We start from the raw sequence: 18,664 nt of genomic DNA on the forward strand, positions 1-18,664 counted from the left end.
AAAAGAGTTGGGCTTGCTTCTTCTTTTTCGCGGGTTACGTCGGTTTGGGTTATTCTGAGCCTTTTGGTCTTTGCCTTCTCAAAAAAAAAAGCCTTTTGGTATTTGCCTCTTTGGATCAGCTGTCCGTGCTCTCACAATTTTCAGTCCATAGAGCCGTTTGAACTAAACATATACTACCTCAGCTCTTAAATAAATGATATCATAGGTTCTTTCTCAAATTTCAACTAATAATATTTAGTTACTCAATTAATAAAGTAAAACGAGCGTAACTAGATCTATCATCAAGTGTAATTTTAGTTTGACTTGGGTTTGTATAAATATTTTATAGACAAGATGAAAAGTCAAATGAACAATAAAAGTTAATGGTGTCATATATTTAGGAACAGAGGTAGTAGCTTTTCACGTTAGTAACTTTATACTATACATGTGCAATATATAGAAAAAGCATACTACTCCCTCTATGGTTCCTTCCCACAAATTGCACAACTTTAAAAAGTCTAAATGGAAATGATATAGTAGAGCCTTATTATTGGTGTATTAAAAGTATATGTACTTTCTATCTATCTATATATCTTGGGGCAACCTTTTATACATTTCACTTACCATTTAGCCCTGTTTGGTGGATCTCGGGACGCAAGGGTGCAAGGCAGCAGCCGCCGGTGGCGGCGCGAGTCGCGGGGCGCAGGCACGATTCCGCGGCTGGGAGGTTGGGAGGCGCGGGCAGGCGACGACGGAAGGGCGGCGAGCAGGCGATGGTGAGGCGCTGCAGGGCAGCGACGAGGCGACTTTAAGTTCGTCCTCCGGTGCAACGGCACCAACAACTGGGGAGTCCTCCAATGTAAGTTCTCTTCTCGCCTGAGAATGATTTTACATGTTTACTTGCTGCTGATTAGTGAGTAGTGGCTTCTTGCTAGTGATTAGATGGCCTTTTCCTGGTTTGCCTCATGTTAAATTTGACAACAATAGAGATTTTTTTGTAGGAAGGGAGATCTATTATGGAGGAGGCATTGTGGCATTGCCTACGAAAACAGCTGGATAATGGAGGTTATCTCTGAATACCTGTCAAATTATACATTGGAAATGCTATGCATAAAGAATTTGCATTGTTAGATCATTGTGTTGGCCGACAATTCTGTCTGTTTAAGTTTTTATCTCATCCTTTTGAAGTAATTTTGATTGCACTACTGAACATGGATTCACTCACAGGGTTAACAAACTATTTCCCCATTTATCTCTTTCTGTTTTGGTTAACTGCCGCAAGTCGCTAGAGTGAGTTAACGTGTAGAGAAGCAGATCGGATCGAAATGGTTTGTCCAACTCCACGTGCATCTTTCCCTCTTATTTCCATTATTTTCTATTTAACTCATTTTATTTACTAAATCTCAGCCTGCTATTGCCGATCAATTGATTCTGCAATAATCATATTAGCTAATCACCCATGATGATAGTTTTGTTTTGTTCTGATGTGGTATATCTTTTTGTTTAGTTTTTTTTGGAGCAATTGGATTATATTATTCAGAGTGAATGGCAAGGGACACTAAAATCTGATAGGTAAAGGGCTACAATGGCTGACATCATTTTAGTCTTTCATGAAACCGTAGGTTAGTTTTGTCAATGAATTTAGGGTACAAGATATTACTCGCCACCGTTGGCTACAAATTTTAGTTGTTACCACTACCTGATGAATGAAAAAATAAAAATAAAAGATTGATACTAGCATCATTTATATACTTGTTGTCCACAAAACTGTAAGATATTAATTTTGCTGCTTCCCTGCATGAATTCAACACCAAATATAATTTGCCATGTTGACAGTGACCTGTTTCTTTGTTGGGATTAACCATGACTTCAGTTCCTAACATGAATACTGTTGCTAAGCAGATGATTTTCTTATTTGAATAGCTTCCTAATTATCCTTTATTTTGCAGAACTTGGTGTTGCTTCCTAACATCTCCTGGCATGGACAACATCAACCCAAAGGTAAAAATATTTTGAGTCTGCTTCCTAATATTATGATGCTCAATTTGTTAGCGCATCAAGCATCTAAATGTAGGCTTTGAAATATATAGTTCTGAATGTGCTTCAAGCTGAGAAGCAAGCGGCAGCTGATTGAGCTCAGCAAGGCATTAACACGCATGCCCAACCCCAGTAGTTACGCCATTAACAGTGTTTTCTTTGCAATATACTTGAATTCAATGGTGGCTTGGCTAGACATTGTTACTGTGGCTCTTATAGGTCTAGCAATAATTGTTTTGATGATCTGATTCAAGTAATTCCTATTTCGCTGTTGTTCACTAATATTCAGAATTTCAAAGTTTCTTTTCATTCGTCAATGAAGATTCTTGTCATTTCTATATCAATATGTTCAGATTCTTTTCTGCGTACTCTTCCCATAACTAAATGTAGTGAGGCACTTTGCTTTCTCTCTATTTTTTCAAATCATGTATAATGCTCCTCTCCTTCTAAAGTAATAATTGATTGAAATAAATGAATATCTGCTTCCTGATTTGGAGGGCAGAGGTGTATATGCCTCAAATAATAGTTAAGATGCAGGGATCAGATTAGCTCATCACCCATGAAGATAATTTTGTTTTGATTGATTGGTATGACAGGCCTACATCCAGAATCTTGGGATGAGCCGGATGAAGTTCGAGTAGCTGGAGCATGAGCTCCATCAAGCCATGCACCAACAGGTTCACTACCAATCGAGGCTTCCATCATTCTGCTTGAGAATTTGAGTACCATCATTGTGAAATCCTGTTACTCCATATGTAGTCTGAATATATGTTGCTCAAATGAAAGCATGTTGTATCAAATGACAAAGTAAACTTTGAGAAAAGGCCAAGAGGAAGGTATATATATGATATTTGAAGGAGAGATAATGCTCCTCATAGATCATTGCTTGTACCCAGTTTTAGTGTAAAACTAAGCTATTTTGTGTACACTTTACATGTACATTTGTACCTAAATCATTTTACGGTTAGGGCCTGTTTAGTTCATTTTGCAAAATAATTTTGCAAAGGAATCTTGGTCATTTGAAGTACTAAATGAAATCTATTTGCAAAACTTTTTGCATAGATGGGTTGTAAATCGCGAGACGAATCTAATGATGCTAATTAATCTATGATTAATTAATAATTAGCGGATGGTTACTGTAGCATCACTGTTGCAAATCATAAATTAAGTAGACTCATTAGAATCGTCTCGCGATTTACAGCCCATCCATGCAAAAAGTTTTGTAAATAGACTTCATTTAGTACTTCAAATTAGCAAGATTTCTTTCACTTTAATACGTTTACGATTTTTTTGCGTTTACATATAAAGAACTAAACAGGGCCTTAATGACATATTTGTACCATTTGATGGTGTGCGACTTTTGTGGATGGTGTGCGACTTTTGTGGATGCTGCATTAGAGATGCTTGCTGACAAGTATTCCCTCCATCTGTGGATGTGTTGTTTTTCGTGGTGTTAGCACGGGCGTCGCCTGTAACGCACCCTCGCTTCACGGCCGCGACGGTCCGCCCCGCCCCTCGCTATCAGGGGAGACGTCGGTTGCGTGCTCAGTTGGCAGGGGACGGGGAGGACGAAACGGACGATGGCGACAGGATAAAGTACTCGCCGGCGTCGCCCCGCCCACGGCTGACGGGCCACCTCCCCAAGCACCACCCACCCCCTCCCGGCCAAGTTAGCGGCGCCTTCCCCTCCACTGCACGCCGCCCCCAACGGCCTCGGCGGCTCGGCCATGGCGTCCCCCTCCGCTCCGGCGCCCCAGTCCGACCGCGCCGCGCTCCTCAAGGCCTTCGACGAGGCCCGCACGGGCGTCCGCGGCCTCGTCGAGTCCGGCGTCTCCTCCGTCCCCGCGCTCTTCGTGCACCCGGACCCCTACGCCTCCGCGCCCCTCGCGCCCCCGGGCGTCTCCATCCCCGTCGTCGACCTCTCCCTCCCCGCGCCCCTCGCCGCCGCCGCCGCCGCCGAGGCCGCCCGCAGCTGGGGCTTCTTCCACCTCGTCAACTACCACCGGGCCCTCGGCGTCCCCGAGGAGCACCCCGCGCGGGCGCTCGCCGCCGTGCGCGCCTTCAACGAGCTCCCCGCTGCCGAGCGCGCCGCGCACTACGGCCGCGCCATGCCCGGCGGGGTCTCCTACTCCTCCAACGTCGACCTGTTCCGGGCCCCCGCCGCGAGCTGGCGCGACACCATCCAGATAGCGTTCGGGCCCGAGAGGCCCGACCCGGCGCGCATCCCGGCCGTCTGCCGCGACGAGGCCCTCGAGTGGGACGCGCACGCCACCGCCGTGGGGCGCGCCCTGCTGGGGCTCCTCTCCGAGGGGCTTGGGCTCGGGCCCACGAGGCTGGAGGAGGCTTCCTGCTTCGAGGGTAAGGTCATGGTCTGCCACTACTACCCGGTGTGCCCCGAGCCCGAGCGCACCATGGGCCTCGTCTCGCACACAGACCCCGGCGTGCTCACCGTCCTCGCGCAGGATTGTGCGGGTGGCCTGCAGGTGAAGCAAACCGATGACGACGGGGCGAGCTACTGGGTGGATGTGAAGCCTGTGCCTGGTGCGCTTGTAATCAATGTTGGGGACCTCTTGCAGGTACAATCAGATTGTTGTTACTTTGAAAGTAGCCAATTAATCCAACTGCAACCAGTATGATCAGAATTAAGTCATATCTGAAGTATCTGAATTCAGTCTTCTGCCAATTCAGTTCAATCTGTACCATTGAGTAACTCTTTGTGGGCTCTAAGTACTTCAAATGAGTTCATTTCACATCACTCAAAAACTCCAATGTTCTAAATACTTCTGTTCTTGTACTGCTTTTAAGCATTCAAATGGCAAAAGTACACCATTGCTGGTTACACTTACGTCTTGGCCAAATCATGGAAGTAAAATAGTTGTTACAGCCTTGCATGTTGGATTGTTGGAACATATTGCTCCATAGTATGCAACTCTAGTATTACTTGGTCTGTTTAAATGCTTGATATTTCGATTTCTGACAGAAACCATGTATAGAAATGCCGGTTAGCTTCCAAGCAAAAACTCAGAACATGTTTGGTATTATGGTAAGAGTATATAATAAAGCTGTAGAAATTGGTCTTTGATTTGACCACAACTATGCATAGGTAACTCAGTGTCTGTCATGCTGGCATGAGTTATACAAATATACCAATTTATACATCGCAATCCACCATTTAGTGTGGTAAAGCTTTGTGGATCAGCTTTAGTTAGGATGGCATCATCTTATCTAACTACTCTTTTTCATCTTATCTTTTCATCAGATCATGTCTAATGATAAGTACAAGAGTGTCGACCATCGGGTTATTATGAATACACAGAAAGAAGCTAGAGTTTCAATCGCAATATTTTTCAATCCTGGCAAGAGAGGGGACTCAGTTTTTTATGGACCATTACCAGAGCTGGTTTCTGCAGATAACCCACCAAAGTACAGGAATTTTACAATGTCTGAGTTTCTGGGGGCCTTCTTCAGACGGGACCTTTCCAGCAAAGCTCTAGTTGACCACTTCAAGTTGTAATGCTAGTCATTAGTCAATGTTTATTGTTTACTCCCAAATGGTTCAGATTTGTGTACACGTGTGGTTGCTGATAATGTAAGGAAACGGTTCCAGCAGATGGAAGTACCATACATACTGTCTTTCATTTGAATTCTAGTGGATGCATCAAATGCATGCTAGATTGTTTCCATGACGAGGTCATCATATTACCGATGCTGGCCATATATGCACGAAAAGCTTTGTTGGGCTGCATTTATCTGTACAAATTAGTTGAAATGGACAGAAACATGCACACAGGCATCATTGATTCACCTAACACTGAGATGGTGCAACCTGCTATCCTGAACTCCAGATGGATTGTAATTTTGCCTGTAAAATTTTGTTGTTTATTAGGCGGCATAGGTTATCTATTGAAATAGTAACTGATTTGTTGCTTCTTCCTACAAGTTCTGACATAGTTTTAGTTATGTAATTCCCAGAAGGATCCATAATTTATTATGATTGTCAATCCCGTGAAGGAGTGAAAGGTAACTTTCTGTGCTTGTTTGTATATTGTTACATTTTGTATTCTCCATTTGGATTCAACCAACTATTTTTAACAAGGTTTTATTTTTCCAAGTTGATTCAAATGATAGTTGATATGGAAGCAGAATTCCAAAATGGGTTGTAATTATTTTTATGGATGTATAGCTCGTGTCCAGATTTCTTGTGATCAGTATCAGCCAATTTTTCAGGTAAAATGCAATTTTTAATGCCCCATCGAATTCAGCTGTGTGATATAGTTTAATCAGTATTTCAATATCTGAATTGCTTGTTCTCTCCATATAAGTTACCTGCTTGCATTGAAATATTAAAAAATTCATCAAGCAATTAGAAAAAAAGTAAAAAACTACATTACAGCTCCCATTCCATATGCTGCTTGTGCTAGACAACAGCATCGAATCTTTTTAGTTTTTGTAGGTTTCTGCATAAAAACTAGAAATTGGTGTATTTTGCAAAAAACCTGAGCTTCTCCTGCCCACGGGTTTAACAAATTTTATCACTGAATTTCGTAATATTCTTTCTGCATCTAACTTCTTGCTATGCTTTTTTTGCTTGTGTCTCATTATACTTGCAAGAGTTACAAACCCGATGTGACAATGAGAGGCCTCAAATATGGATCATTGCCCCTGTTGGTTTCATTGGAAAACCCCGCAAAGCACATGAATTGTACTATGGTTTTTGAGGACCTTGTTTGGCCGAGAACTTACCAGCATGCTGCGATCGAGCATTTTAGGTAATCAAATTATAGGGTTGTTTAAAAGTAGCCACACAAATTGGAATTGGAATATGTGTGCCATGCCTGTCAATATTGCATTGTACTGCAAGGAAATCATTTTACCGCATAGAAGTCAGGCTTCTTGATTCCTGTGTAATTTGGTATCCAAAGGTGGATACTAGTTTTCTTTTTTGAATTATGCAATCATTGCACGCATCTGTCCATATTTATTGGACCATGGAGTGGAGCTTAGTGACCTAAAAGCTAGATGGTCCACCTGCAATGCCCCTTCACTAATCAGCCAGCTTACTCTGTACTCCATGGGCATGAATGCGTGATTTGTTGATTATTGTACAGTCAATCTGGTTTTGAATGGGATTTCCTGGTAATATTTCATATTTGTGCCCTAACACTACATTTCATTTCAGTGTGCTTCTGCTGTAAGTGCGCATCAGGATGTGGCTTCTTCATGGTGCTTTCATGTCAGAAGTGGATGCAGGTTTCTGGTGGCGCAGTCGTAACACTCACCATGGCTCAAACCTCTAGCCTTCCTCTGTTCCTCAGCAGGGTAATAACAGAAATACAGGCTGCACTGATGCATCACCTTTCTCTTGGGACCTATCTGTCCTGATGCAGTAATTTGTGCCTATCTTAATGTGCACAGAAGTCTATATTTTCTGAGACCAATCAGGTTATTCCTTCTGTTCTCTTATATTTGAAATTTCAGCTAACCAGCATCAAATAAGAGAACGGGAGGGAGTACTAATTATTGAGTCTGACCACAGATGAAAGTTAAATTAGTTTTGAGCTGAATGTATATCCTGGTTTCTGTTATCATATTTCTTCATTTTGTGGGGTTTCAACAGATCTATTCTTATCCGCTACTGCGAACTTTACGTTGACCATCTTCATTGCCAAATGGTTGCTAACAGATAAATCTGGCCTCAATACAGGTTCGTCTAGCACTTTTTATGACAATGTTTTGAACAAATCTGGTCGCTAGGTGCATGCATCATTGGTTTATGCGGATTGGCATGATTAGACGATGATTGATCATTAACCGCATTTGTACTTGTTCCAACCACAGCCACCATTACGCAACCACTTAAAAAGTGGTATAAGAAGTTCCTAACGATCAAGGCCAGGTATACCGGAACTTTTTTTTTTTTTTTGCAGAACGTGTTAGTCATGTTAGTCTCCGGTAACAAGAACGACAACCTTGTTCTTTTTTTAATAAAAATGGAAAAGTCAGTCTTGTTGTTAAAATTCATACAATACAAAAGGAATGGCATAGTCAACCGTCGTAGTCACCATCGTAACTTGATAGGTTGGACCATAGCTGGCCGGCGTGTTCAGTCACGGGGGAATCAGACACATGCATACCTGACAGCACGTGCGGAACGGGGGAAGGATCACGAAAGACAGGCATGAAGCTGGAGGTCGTCGCATCATCATTCCTCAGTGCATAGCCATGCTTTATAGCCGGCTCATGTATAAATTTCTAATTTTTTTAAGAGAAGATGGTATACATTAATAATTTAGTCTACGTCTATATATTTTACGATGGATTCAATAACATTATTTTGGCATTGTGATGCTATTGTTTTTTTCTATAAATTTGCTTAATATTAGCCAAGTTTGATTTAGGATAAAGCTAATATGATATGTAAATAAAAATAGAGGAGTATGTGTAAACATTTAGTTTGCTGTATACGATGTATACAGCTGGTTGTAAGCTGTATTATTACAGCCATACTTTAATTGAATCCAGTTTTTTTTTGCAGTCTTTGTACCCACGTGCTGCCGGAACAGGAAAAAATATTTATGCGACAGAAAGGACCAATAGTTAGTGCCTTTTCCATACAAAAGTTACAAACCGTGCGCGTTTTGCTTGTTTCCGTAGCTGGCAGGCTGTCATGGATCGCTTCAGACAGAGGCGGAGAAGAACTCGAGCGAAGATGATGAGAGGGACCCCAGTGTCATCCTGGACTGTGCTGGCGGATGCTTTGCCGCCGCCGTCGCTGGTTGGAGTTTTCTACGGACAGATACTTTGCCGTCGTTGTTGGTTGGTCGGGTGGATGTTTTACCACCTTGTCTGTATTACATATCTTCGTACTTGTTGCGGTGTAGTCCTTTTTGCAGGTTCAGTTGTGTGGTTTCCGCTAGGTTCATGGGTTTGGGTTGTCGTTGGGTATTACAGATACTGCTATTCTGTGTTGTCGTTGGGTTTTTCTCGCTTGTGTATGCATTTCTTCAATGTTTCTCTATTTTTAGTCCTTTGTACTCTTGTGTGGGTCAAAACTCTGTTTGGTTGCATCAAAATTGTGTCTATAATTATTTTCCTCTTAATAAAAAACATGCTCAGACACGGTCACGAAAAAACCCGTGCCTGAAATAACTCCAGCCCCCCCCCCCCCCCCCCCCCCCCGCGCGCGCAATACCGGAAACAATCCAACTATCCCGTGCCAATGCCATGCCTCTCACTTGGTTCCACCGAGAAAGCAACAAAATGTATCGGCATCATCTGGGAATCGCAACTTTCAAAATTTTTAAATGACGACGGAAAGTTCAAAACTTCAGGACATCAACACCTTCTCGATCCCTCACGGTCCAGATAACAAATTGGGTCCATATCTCGAAGTGATCCGCACCCAACGGCTCAGCAGTGGGTGGGTATGCGCCCATGTGCGTACGGGAATCGCTCCCCCCACTTTTTCTTCTTAATTCTGAGATTTCGGATCAATTCATGTCAGTTGGGGAGTTCTCTAGCAGCCTGTCTGCCTGTGGCTCTCCTGGCAATCGAAGAGGCAAATAGTTTTTGCTGTCACATCAAATGGCCTCGCAGGCGCGTTCCAAGCTGCGATAAGCAATTAAAATTAGTTTTTGCAGTGACGAGTCCTATTTAAAACCAGTTGCGGCCGGTTTGTGCTTGAATAATACGTGCTGGATTGTTTCGTCAAAACCAGTGTCGCACGTGTTTATTTTTATGTAATCACAAATTATATAAGTTTCGGCCTTCTGCTTTTCTTATATGATCCGGCAGCTTTTCTTATATGATCCGGCAGCGCTTCTATCTCATTTTCAGAAAAAAAAACAGTGACACGTGTTTATGAAACGATCAGGTCAGACGACGTGGCTGGCCTGGACGGAAATGGATTCCGCCCAGGTTTCTGTAACCGGACAGGAGAAAAGAGCTGTTTGGATTTTAATTTCAAATTGATTTTATTTTTTGAAGGAAATTTCAAATTGATTTGCAGTAAAGGTCGCTCCAGTGATCCTTTTCTTTTGTCTTAAAATCAATTGAAAGTGGTCGTAATGACTAACTGGGACTCTAGGCAAGAAAGGCCTTTCTTCTGATCTTATTAAAGCAACAAGCAACCTATATATGAAGACTTGATCGGCGGTAGAGTGGATTGTAATTTGAGGGATTGTCTCGACCTAGCACGCTCAAGAACGCTCCACACCGGAAGACTTGCTTGCACGCCTCTGACGCGATGGGGGCTCTGTGCCCTGAAGTTCAGGCTCCGCTGCTCCAGATCCAGGGCACGGTTTGGCGTGGAGGATGGAGGATTCGGTCGCCGGGTGCTGCTTGACGCGCTCGGAAGGCACCTGGTCGTGGCAGCCTGGCAGGCGTGGTCACTCAGGTTGTTGCATTGCTATCTCTTGCAGGTCGTGCGTCGCCTTTCGGCTGATTTTCGCGCACGCGCGGACGGCGGCGCCGCGGCCACGGCCGCGCTCTCGCGCCGGGTCGATCGGGTGGTGGGCTGCACGCGTCGCCACCGCGCCAGTGCCGTCGCCTTTCCCGGCGTCCCGTCACAGTAGCTAGCAGCGCGGGTGGCGCGGCCACTGTCCTTGACCCTGCTCCGCCACTACTAGCTGCGGCCGGCCTGTGGTAGTGCGGTGTGCGGGGCTGCGGGCTACGGCGTCCCGTCCCGTCTGCGTCGGCGCGCGGTCACGCTCAGCCACGGCCGCGGTCGGTTGCTGCGCGGGCTCCCTCCCTCGGCCTCCCGTACTCCCTGCGGCCGCCGTCGGCCGATTTGTCACCGCTCCGCGCGCGGTCGTCTTCGCCCATCCCCATCCTGCGCAGAGCGCCGCAGCGGGGGAGCTACACCGCACGTGCTCGCCGGCGCCGGCTCGTGCGCGCTTGCGTTGCGCGCCCCGAAACTTCGGCCGGCCGGAGCAGCGCGCGACGGCGGCCAACTGCTGCCAGTCTGCAACTCTGAATACACACACGCGCACGCACATCCTGCCCGGGGGCCGGGGCCGGGGCCGCGCGTACAAATAGCACCGTGCCCCCCTTCCAATAATCCAACGCGCATCCACAACTCCACAAGAATCTGTCGGCTGCCCTGCCCACCACCTCCACCACCTCACCAGCTAGCAAGCTCATTGACATCACCCAACCACAAGCTAGCTCCTCGCTGGTCCTCCTCGGCGACGAGCGAGAGAGGTCTCGCCTCGGCTCCCCATGGCCGCCGAACCTGCGGACGCCGGTAAGTCCGTCCAGCTCCCCAGCCCAGGAAGGAAGCGTTAGCGAGAGAGAGATGGAGTTACAAGTCGGAAAGAAACCACTGCGTTCGTTCTTAATTGCCGCGCGCGTGTCCTTTAGTTTGTGGCGCGAATTTAATTTGCTCCTGTAACCAGGGAGCAGCAAGCCGGGTTCCTCCATGGCGGACGTGTACGAGCAGGGCGAGCTCACGCCGCTGCAGCGGCACGTCGCCTTCTTCGACCGCGACAAGGACGGCGTCATCTACCCCTCCGAGACATACGAAGGTGCCCGCGGCTACACACGGCTTTATTGTTCATCTGTTGGCTCCATTTTATCCAAGAAAGATCATCTTCGTCTCCAGCGCGCCTAGATCGCCTTTGGTCTTCTCATGGAATAAGCCGCCTTTAGCTTCTCTCGCCTGCTGCAGGGTTCCGCGCGATCGGGGCCGGCGTCCCGCTCTCCGCCTTCAGCGCCCTCTTCATCAACGGCCTCCTTGGACCCAAGACCGTGCCGGTACGTGATCCTTTCTCTCTCTTGGTCAGATGCTGAAATGGTTTCAGTTTGCTGTAGATTTTCTTTGTTCTGGCTGAGCTCTGAATCTCAGGTTTGGCCTTTGGCTACTGCTGAATGTGTAGCGATTCAGCAAAGCGAGCTTTTATACATGTCACGAAGAAATTGAAACCTTGTGGTGGTTAGCAGTGATCCTTTAGAAGTTACGGCATACAGCCAAACGTCTAAAACAGTTTTCGCATGAAGCGAGGTTTCCATCTTTATACAAACCTGATGGAACCTCAATATCTTTATACAATCAGGTTTCGATCATGCGCAGCGTCAGCTTGTGGCAAAAGATGTTGGCTTCTGCTCCTTCTGTGTTCATAACTGAAGATAGATGCCATCTAGGACATTGTTAACATGTCCTACATTTTATGATTATATACAATATTAAAGAGTGTGCAAACATAATCAAATACACGTGTATTTAGTTGCCAAAGTTTTCAAAGCTCTACTTCACCATTCCCAAAAGAACAACAACATATAGATTAAGCGTGTGTCCTGAACAATGTGATAGAGTAATTATCTATCAGATAATTATTCAATGGGAGCAATAGTCCTAAAGCGTGTGTCCTAATAAAGAGTAGTGACATATATACATGCTAGTTGCCAGCACACGCTACAACATGAAAAGATGCAACTAGTGCCCCCTTTCTTTTCAGAAAGAAAGGGAAGGTCCAGGCTAGCATAATTGCATACATAAAGCTAAGGTCCATGTCTCATGGCACATACACATCTGAGCACTGCATTCTATTGTGAACACTCAACCACGTAAAGCTACACCTTTTTCGGTTATATTTTCAAACATATAACTCTGATGAAGCCGTGTCAAACATAGAAAAGTGCAAATCGATTCAGGTGCAATGATCAACTTTCTTCTTTTTTTTCTGTTGTTACTGACTGGTTTCCATGTTAATTCAGGAGAACGAGAAGGCTCCAGCGTTGAAGCTCCCCATTTACGTGAAGAACATCCAAAAGGGAAAGCACGGGAGCGACTCGGGCGTGTACGATGCCAACGGAAGGTACCTACTTCAAATTCCCATCTGTCACCATCACCATGAAAAAAAAATTCAGGGTTCAGACAGGTCGTCACACGTGCCAGCAGCACAACATGCCAGTTTTTAGTCAGAGCTAATCACTTGCCATTGCACACTGAATAAAGACAAGTTTACCCTAATAAAAAAAAGAACATATCAAGTGCAAACCAACCTCTCCGTGCAAATATACAAACTACAATCTGAGTCATCGGATCAACATACAAAGGGAGGGGCGCATGGAGGTGGGAGGGGGGTTGAAAAAGTGTGATTACTCAATCCAAGGGCGGGTGGTTAATTGTAAAATTACCCAATCCCCTCTCAATGCCTCTTGGATGTTGATCCGATGGTCCAGATTAAAATTTGCATGGTTTGCACGGAGAGGTTAGTTTGCACCTGATATATTCCCAATAAAAAAGTATCCACCCATGCAGAGAGTATTAAGAGCATCTCCGGTAGTCCCCCAATCAATTCCCAATCAAACTACCATATTGGAAGAGTAAATAAGAAAATAGCACTCCACTAGTCTCCCAAAATCTTTCCCTTTTTTCAATAATTATTGGGACAACCCAAGAATTTACCCCAACTCTCCCTAAATAAAGGGAGAGTTTTGACTCTTCCAATAAGGTAGTTGGATTGGGAGAAGGGCATCTCCAATAGTTCCCTATTTCTCTTCCTCATCCTTGTTTTTTGGGAAAAATAAAAAAATAGTCTCCAATGGTTCCCCATCCTAGTTTCCCATCTCCTAACAATCGGCAAATTGGTCTTCCTTGTGTGTAAAAATACGCACCCCTTCGTGACTCCCGATCGCCCCTCTCGCGTGGCCTTTTTTTCGTCGAGAGCGCCTTCTTCCAGGCGCTGCAACCCCTCCTTCACACCATGGCCTGGCCTGCGCCACCGGCCTGCCCCCTCTCCCCTCTAATCGGTCATGCCACAAGGCTTGGCACCCTATTTTCTTTTTCAATACATGATGATGTTTTGGACAGTACTGACTCCGGCCATCACGGTGCATCACCGGCGCAAGTAAGAGGTAAAACAGAACCCCCTCATCATCCTCTTTCTTTTTCCCCAAATTCCAAGCCCTCTCGTGCTCTAAATCGCCGGCAATCTGAGTTGCAAGAAGCTCCTATCTGCCAGCCATATCCGCCGACCATGAAAATTTCTCGTGGAATTAATCTTGTGAGACCACAACTTCTCTATTTTGGGAGTAACAATAGGGAACTATTGGAGGTGGACTTTTTTTTGCCTCCCTATATCTATTTGGGGAGGTGGCAAATAACAAGTTTTGGGAAAAAATATTAGGAACAAGTCCCCTAATAATTCTAAAATATCTATTAGGACATCTCTAAAAATCAGTTATTGAGAAAGAATTATTGGGGGACTGCTGGAGATGCTCTAAAAGACGTGAATGAAATGCTAACCGGAACTAAACAATTGATAGTGCCAATTCTCTCATGTGAGCACGATGTGCCCATATATAGTTGATGAACAAAATAAAGGTTCGAGTAACCAGCGGGGATGAATGAAGGGTGGCCTATGTCATTTTGCCCTTGTCTAAAGCAACACTCAACAGCTACAGTCAAATATTTCCATGTGACGTGCAAAGCATAGGAACCAAAAATACTGACGAGATGAGGTTATTGTCTTGTTGACATAGGTAAGTTTAACACAGTTTCAAACGAAATGAAACGAAAACTTTTGCCATGAGGATGGGAAGGCGTTCCCATGTACCTACCTTATAGTTTTAGATCAAACATTTGAGTTACTTAATTTTGTTAGCGTGTGTTCTGGTACTGACCGAAAGAATGCTAGATTGCAACAACACGTGTCTTAATTTTATCAGATCAGTCTTAGTATTGGCTATTGACCAGGAGGTAAGACCAAGTGTTAACATAGAGACAAGTGGCCCTACGAGGCTACGCCACTACCCAACTCTCTGACTAAAGAAAAACAAAGAAAGGCAGCAATGCAGATAAAAAAAAGGCGTACCCAGTGCCATGGCTTCCCGCACTGTGCGGGGTCTGGGGAAAGGTTGTTTTTAAGCCCCAAGCCTTACCCACACAAATATGCAGAGGCTGAGGCTCGAACCCGGGACCTTCCGATTACAGACGGTAGGCTATACCGCTGCTCCAGGCCCGCCCTTCTAAAGGCAGCAATGCAGATATAGTGAGGAATCCGATGCCTTTGACTTCACTGTCATCTATCATTAAAAAAATAAGGATCTCTCATAATTATCTACAAAGCTACAAAAAAAAGGTAGCCCAAGCTAAGCCTTTTTCAGCTATAAATAATTGCTAACCATCATGGTATTTATGAACCTGCAGGTTTGTTCCTGAAAAGTTTGAGGAGATCTTCAAGAAGCATGCCCACACTAGGCCTGATGCTTTGACAGGCAAAGAGCTGCAGGAGCTGCTAAAAGCAAACAGGGAGCCTAAGGACTTCAAAGGATGGTAAGTCCTCTTTAATTGGGGATAATATGGCATCAGATGGAAAGTGATGTTCCTTTGATTCCAGTATTTTTATGCAAAATACCACAGGCTGGGTGGTTTCACTGAGTGGAAGGTGCTCTACTCCCTCTGCAAAGACGAAAAAGGGTTCCTTCACAAGGACACTGTCAGGGCAGTCTATGATGGCAGCCTATTCGAAAGGTTGGAGAAGGAGAGGAAGTCTGAGGAGTCTACTAATAAGAAATGATAAGAACATCATATATAAAGCTATCGTGCATGAATTTGTAAATTATATTATGGCGTGTGTGGATCAGTAATTTTATGTCCTAGTTTGTCAATTCATCTTTTATATATGTAATAACAAGAGCCTGTCCTCTCGTCTAAATATATTGAAAGTATTTTGTGGATCTTTTGGGTTGATTTTGCTTGCTTTTGGGTATGATGGGCAGTTGTTTCATACAACTCGATGTGTTATTAATGCCAAATGTCTCGAATTAAAAAATCCTAGTTGTCGCGCAATCTGATAAAAATATCTGCCCACTTCTATTCCATATCTGACTATTGGCCTGTCTGATTTTGTGATTCAATATAAGGCTCAATAGCTACCACTCTTTTGTCTATCATGCAAGGCATATTTTGATTTGAGAAAAGTCAAACCGTGCAAGTTTTCACCAACAGCTAGTCAAGTTTTATGCATGATGATTAGCAATAAATGTGGAGAAATATGAATTCAAAGTACTTTTAATTAAGAAGGCGATGATTTTGCCGCAATCGAGAAAAGATTGTAAGAGAAATCAAAGGTTAGAAATAGAGTATACTTTGGAGTCTTTTCCTCTACCAAAGTATATATGGCTTACATTGATGGAGGGAGTATACCCTTCAATGATGAAAACGAATGGCAGGTATATGTGCTGGAGTCAATCTGTTGGAACAAAGGAATGGATCGATTCAGGCCGCATGCTCCCCAACTATGATTGTATATATTGAACAAATTAATCTGGTCAGTGGTGACCATGTGCATTTATTCGTTTCTGCAACCCCGACTGCTTCTATACTAGTCTCTGACAGCAGCATTTAGTTAACAAATGAAGTAACGACTGCAAAAGTAGCATGAAAAATTCCTGATGATTTTTTTTTGAAAAGATAAGTTCCTGATGATTTATAGGATGGCTGTTTTCTCCACCCCTTTATTATTATTAAAAGTTCCTAATGATAAGACTAGACACTAGAGCCAGTAATATAATACAACATGTTTGAGCATGTTTAGTTCCACGGGGCTAAAGTTTAGCCCAGCCCCTCAAGAGGAGGGCTAAAATTTAGCCTCTTTTAAGTCAGTCTCAATGGGAATTTCGTTAAGGGTTTCATGTCATATCATCAATTTTGTTGACATGGCAAGGAGAGAGAAAGATAGAGTTTCATGAGATGTGAGCAGAGTTTCATCACCATGAAACTCATCTGGCATAGTTATCCAGTTCTCAGTCTAGATAACTGTGACTATAAAACTCCCACTGAGACTAGCCTTATTGTTTGTTTTCATGGATTAAAGTTTAGCCCTCTTTACCCCTAATTAATGATGGGGGAGAGGGGTGGCAGCTGTCTTCTGGAGAGGCAGAACCACTTTTAGTCCTTTTTAGCCCATCTTGAAGGGGCTAAAGGCCTAATGGATGCAAAACTTTAGCCCTCCCCTTTTAGCCCACCTGTTTTTTTTTTGAGGAAACAGGTGAGGAGAGCTCACCTACTGGTTATATATATATATTAAATATGATTAAAAAACTGTACACTGAGTTTCAAGAAATAAAAAAGGAAATAAAAAATAAGCGAGATTACAAAAGGTTGTCTATCCATGCTTTCATGTGGTCGAAGTGCGAACTCTTTGCCCTATGCAGAGTCAAGACAAATTCTTTTAGCCTTTTGGATCACCAAGGTCTAAAAAAGGTTAAAAGGTAAGGGCTAAACATTATCCCTATGGAAATAAACATGCCCTCAAGTTATTCTCGACTAAGAGTTATCCCTATGTGCTCCATAGATAATGCAAATCACGACTGTTGTCTGTCATCCTCGACTCAGAGCTTTACAGTAGTCGCTTGTGGAATAGAGATTGTTGGAGTACCATCATATGGTGGTGGCACTGGTCGGCGAAGAACGACATGCTCCCGTTGTGGGGGACTAACCCCTTGGTCTTGTAATACTGTTCTTCTCCATTTTCTTATGTTCAGTTGGAGTGTGTTGTTTTATTTTTATTGGTAATGTTTCTCTCTTCTCCTCCAGTTGTACTCTCTATACCTGTCAAGGTTGATCATGTATTTGGTGTTAGGCATCATGTTCCATCACCGGCTTGCCGGCATCTGTGGATCAATATATTCAGGTGGGGATTTTTCGTCCCCCAGTGATTAACCCTAAAAAAAGCCGGTTGTATCAGCATGAATGTCTTAGTCCATAGTTGTTTCTAGCCTCCATGGACGCCTCCATATAGGACCTACTAGCTATTTCGTATCTATTTAATTGGTGGCCACAATTTGAGCATATCCAAAAGACTAGCTAAATCTCACTCTCCATATTGTCATTTAACTATCCATTTAACTGGCCTTCACTCTCCATATCTCTATCCTATCCAATAGACTAGCTAAAACTAACAGGACTAGCTAAACCAATAGACCCGCCCACCTCTGTTGGTGAGCTCTCCCTGCCCTCCCCTTAACTCCCCTATTGTCACAGCCTGAACATGGCGAGCGCCGCTTAGCCCCGAGTCGGGGCGCCATGTCATTTGACTCCGCGCCGGTCGGCCGCCGCTTCCCGTCTGCCCCCCCACCCCCCACCACCATGACTGAGGACCACGAGTCATCGCGGCACATGTCGGCGTCGTAGAAGGCGACGAGGACGCACAGGTATTGCGCGTTGCGATGCCACGGGCACCAATGCAACAAGCGCCTCGACTTCGCGGGCAACACTGTGCGCATCACCAAGTACTCGCTGCTCACCTTCTTGCCGTGGAACCTCTTCGAGGACTGGCGGGACGGCGTGGAGGGTGGGAGCAGCGCTAACGGTGGGACAACATGGGCAGTGCAAGCACGTGACGGCAGGAGGGTGGGAGCGCAAGGGCGCGGCACGACGGGAGCGGCGCCCAAGCGTGGCAAATCGAGCGCAGGAGGGCGGGAGAGCCGCGAGATCTGCGAGATGGCGAGCCGGAGCGCCTAGCCATTTTTGTCGACCGAGCGGGAGGGATGGCAAGCGGGATAGCTAGGTGACATCGATGGAGAGCCTATTGAATTGTCGTTTCTTCATCCCCCCCCCCCCCCCAAATTTACCGATCCCCAGGGCTGTTGGAGTTGCTCTACACATCCACCATTTGCAATTGTATTTGAAATGACAGCAGGT

The 18,664-nt window shown here is 44.8% G+C and overlaps 2 protein-coding genes across 3 annotated transcripts; both read left to right on the forward strand.

The window, feature by feature from the left end:
• Positions 1-3,567: 3,567 nt before the first annotated feature.
• On the forward strand, positions 3,568-5,789 carry LOC120704694 (1-aminocyclopropane-1-carboxylate oxidase homolog 4-like). The gene is made up of 2 exons (XM_039989178.1): positions 3,568-4,592; positions 5,276-5,789. The coding sequence occupies exons 1-2, from the start codon at positions 3,744-3,746 to the stop codon at positions 5,528-5,530; spliced, it is 1,104 nt and encodes a 367-aa protein (XP_039845112.1). The 5' UTR covers positions 3,568-3,743; the 3' UTR covers positions 5,531-5,789.
• Positions 5,790-10,661: 4,872 nt separating this feature from the next.
• On the forward strand, positions 10,662-15,709 carry LOC120704695 (probable peroxygenase 5). 2 transcript variants are annotated; one of them, XM_039989180.1, is made up of 6 exons: positions 10,662-11,260; positions 11,412-11,540; positions 11,684-11,769; positions 12,730-12,830; positions 15,167-15,292; positions 15,380-15,709. In XM_039989180.1, exons 1-6 carry the CDS (start codon positions 11,236-11,238, stop codon positions 15,534-15,536), a joined length of 624 nt encoding a protein of 207 aa, XP_039845114.1. In that variant the 5' UTR covers positions 10,662-11,235; the 3' UTR covers positions 15,537-15,709. The 2 variants fall into 2 exon arrangements, with proteins under 2 accessions (XP_039845114.1, XP_039845113.1); XM_039989179.1 differs by having other exon boundaries at positions 10,948-11,260; positions 15,357-15,709.
• The last annotated feature ends 2,955 nt before the right edge of the window (positions 15,710-18,664 follow it).

Source organism: Panicum virgatum, chromosome 4K (genome assembly GCF_016808335.1).
Source record: "Panicum virgatum strain AP13 chromosome 4K, P.virgatum_v5, whole genome shotgun sequence".
Taxonomy (NCBI): Eukaryota; Viridiplantae; Streptophyta; class Magnoliopsida; order Poales; family Poaceae; genus Panicum; species Panicum virgatum.

Excerpts from the sequence above, each read along its gene's own strand:
- LOC120704695 (XM_039989179.1), top strand. The coding sequence starts at position 11,236 with ATGGCCGCCGAACCTGCGGACGCCG. Across the intron at positions 11,541-11,683 it reads CCCCTCCGAGACATACGAAG|GGTTCCGCGCGATCGGGGCC; the intron begins GTGCCCGCGGCT and ends CGCCTGCTGCAG. Across the intron at positions 15,293-15,356 it reads CCTAAGGACTTCAAAGGATG|TATTTTTATGCAAAATACCA; the intron begins GTAAGTCCTCTT and ends CTTTGATTCCAG.
- LOC120704694 (XM_039989178.1), top strand. The coding sequence starts at position 3,744 with ATGGCGTCCCCCTCCGCTCCGGCGCCCCAGTCCGACCGCGCCGCGCTC. Across the intron at positions 4,593-5,275 it reads ATGTTGGGGACCTCTTGCAG|ATCATGTCTAATGATAAGTA; the intron begins GTACAATCAGAT and ends TCTTTTCATCAG.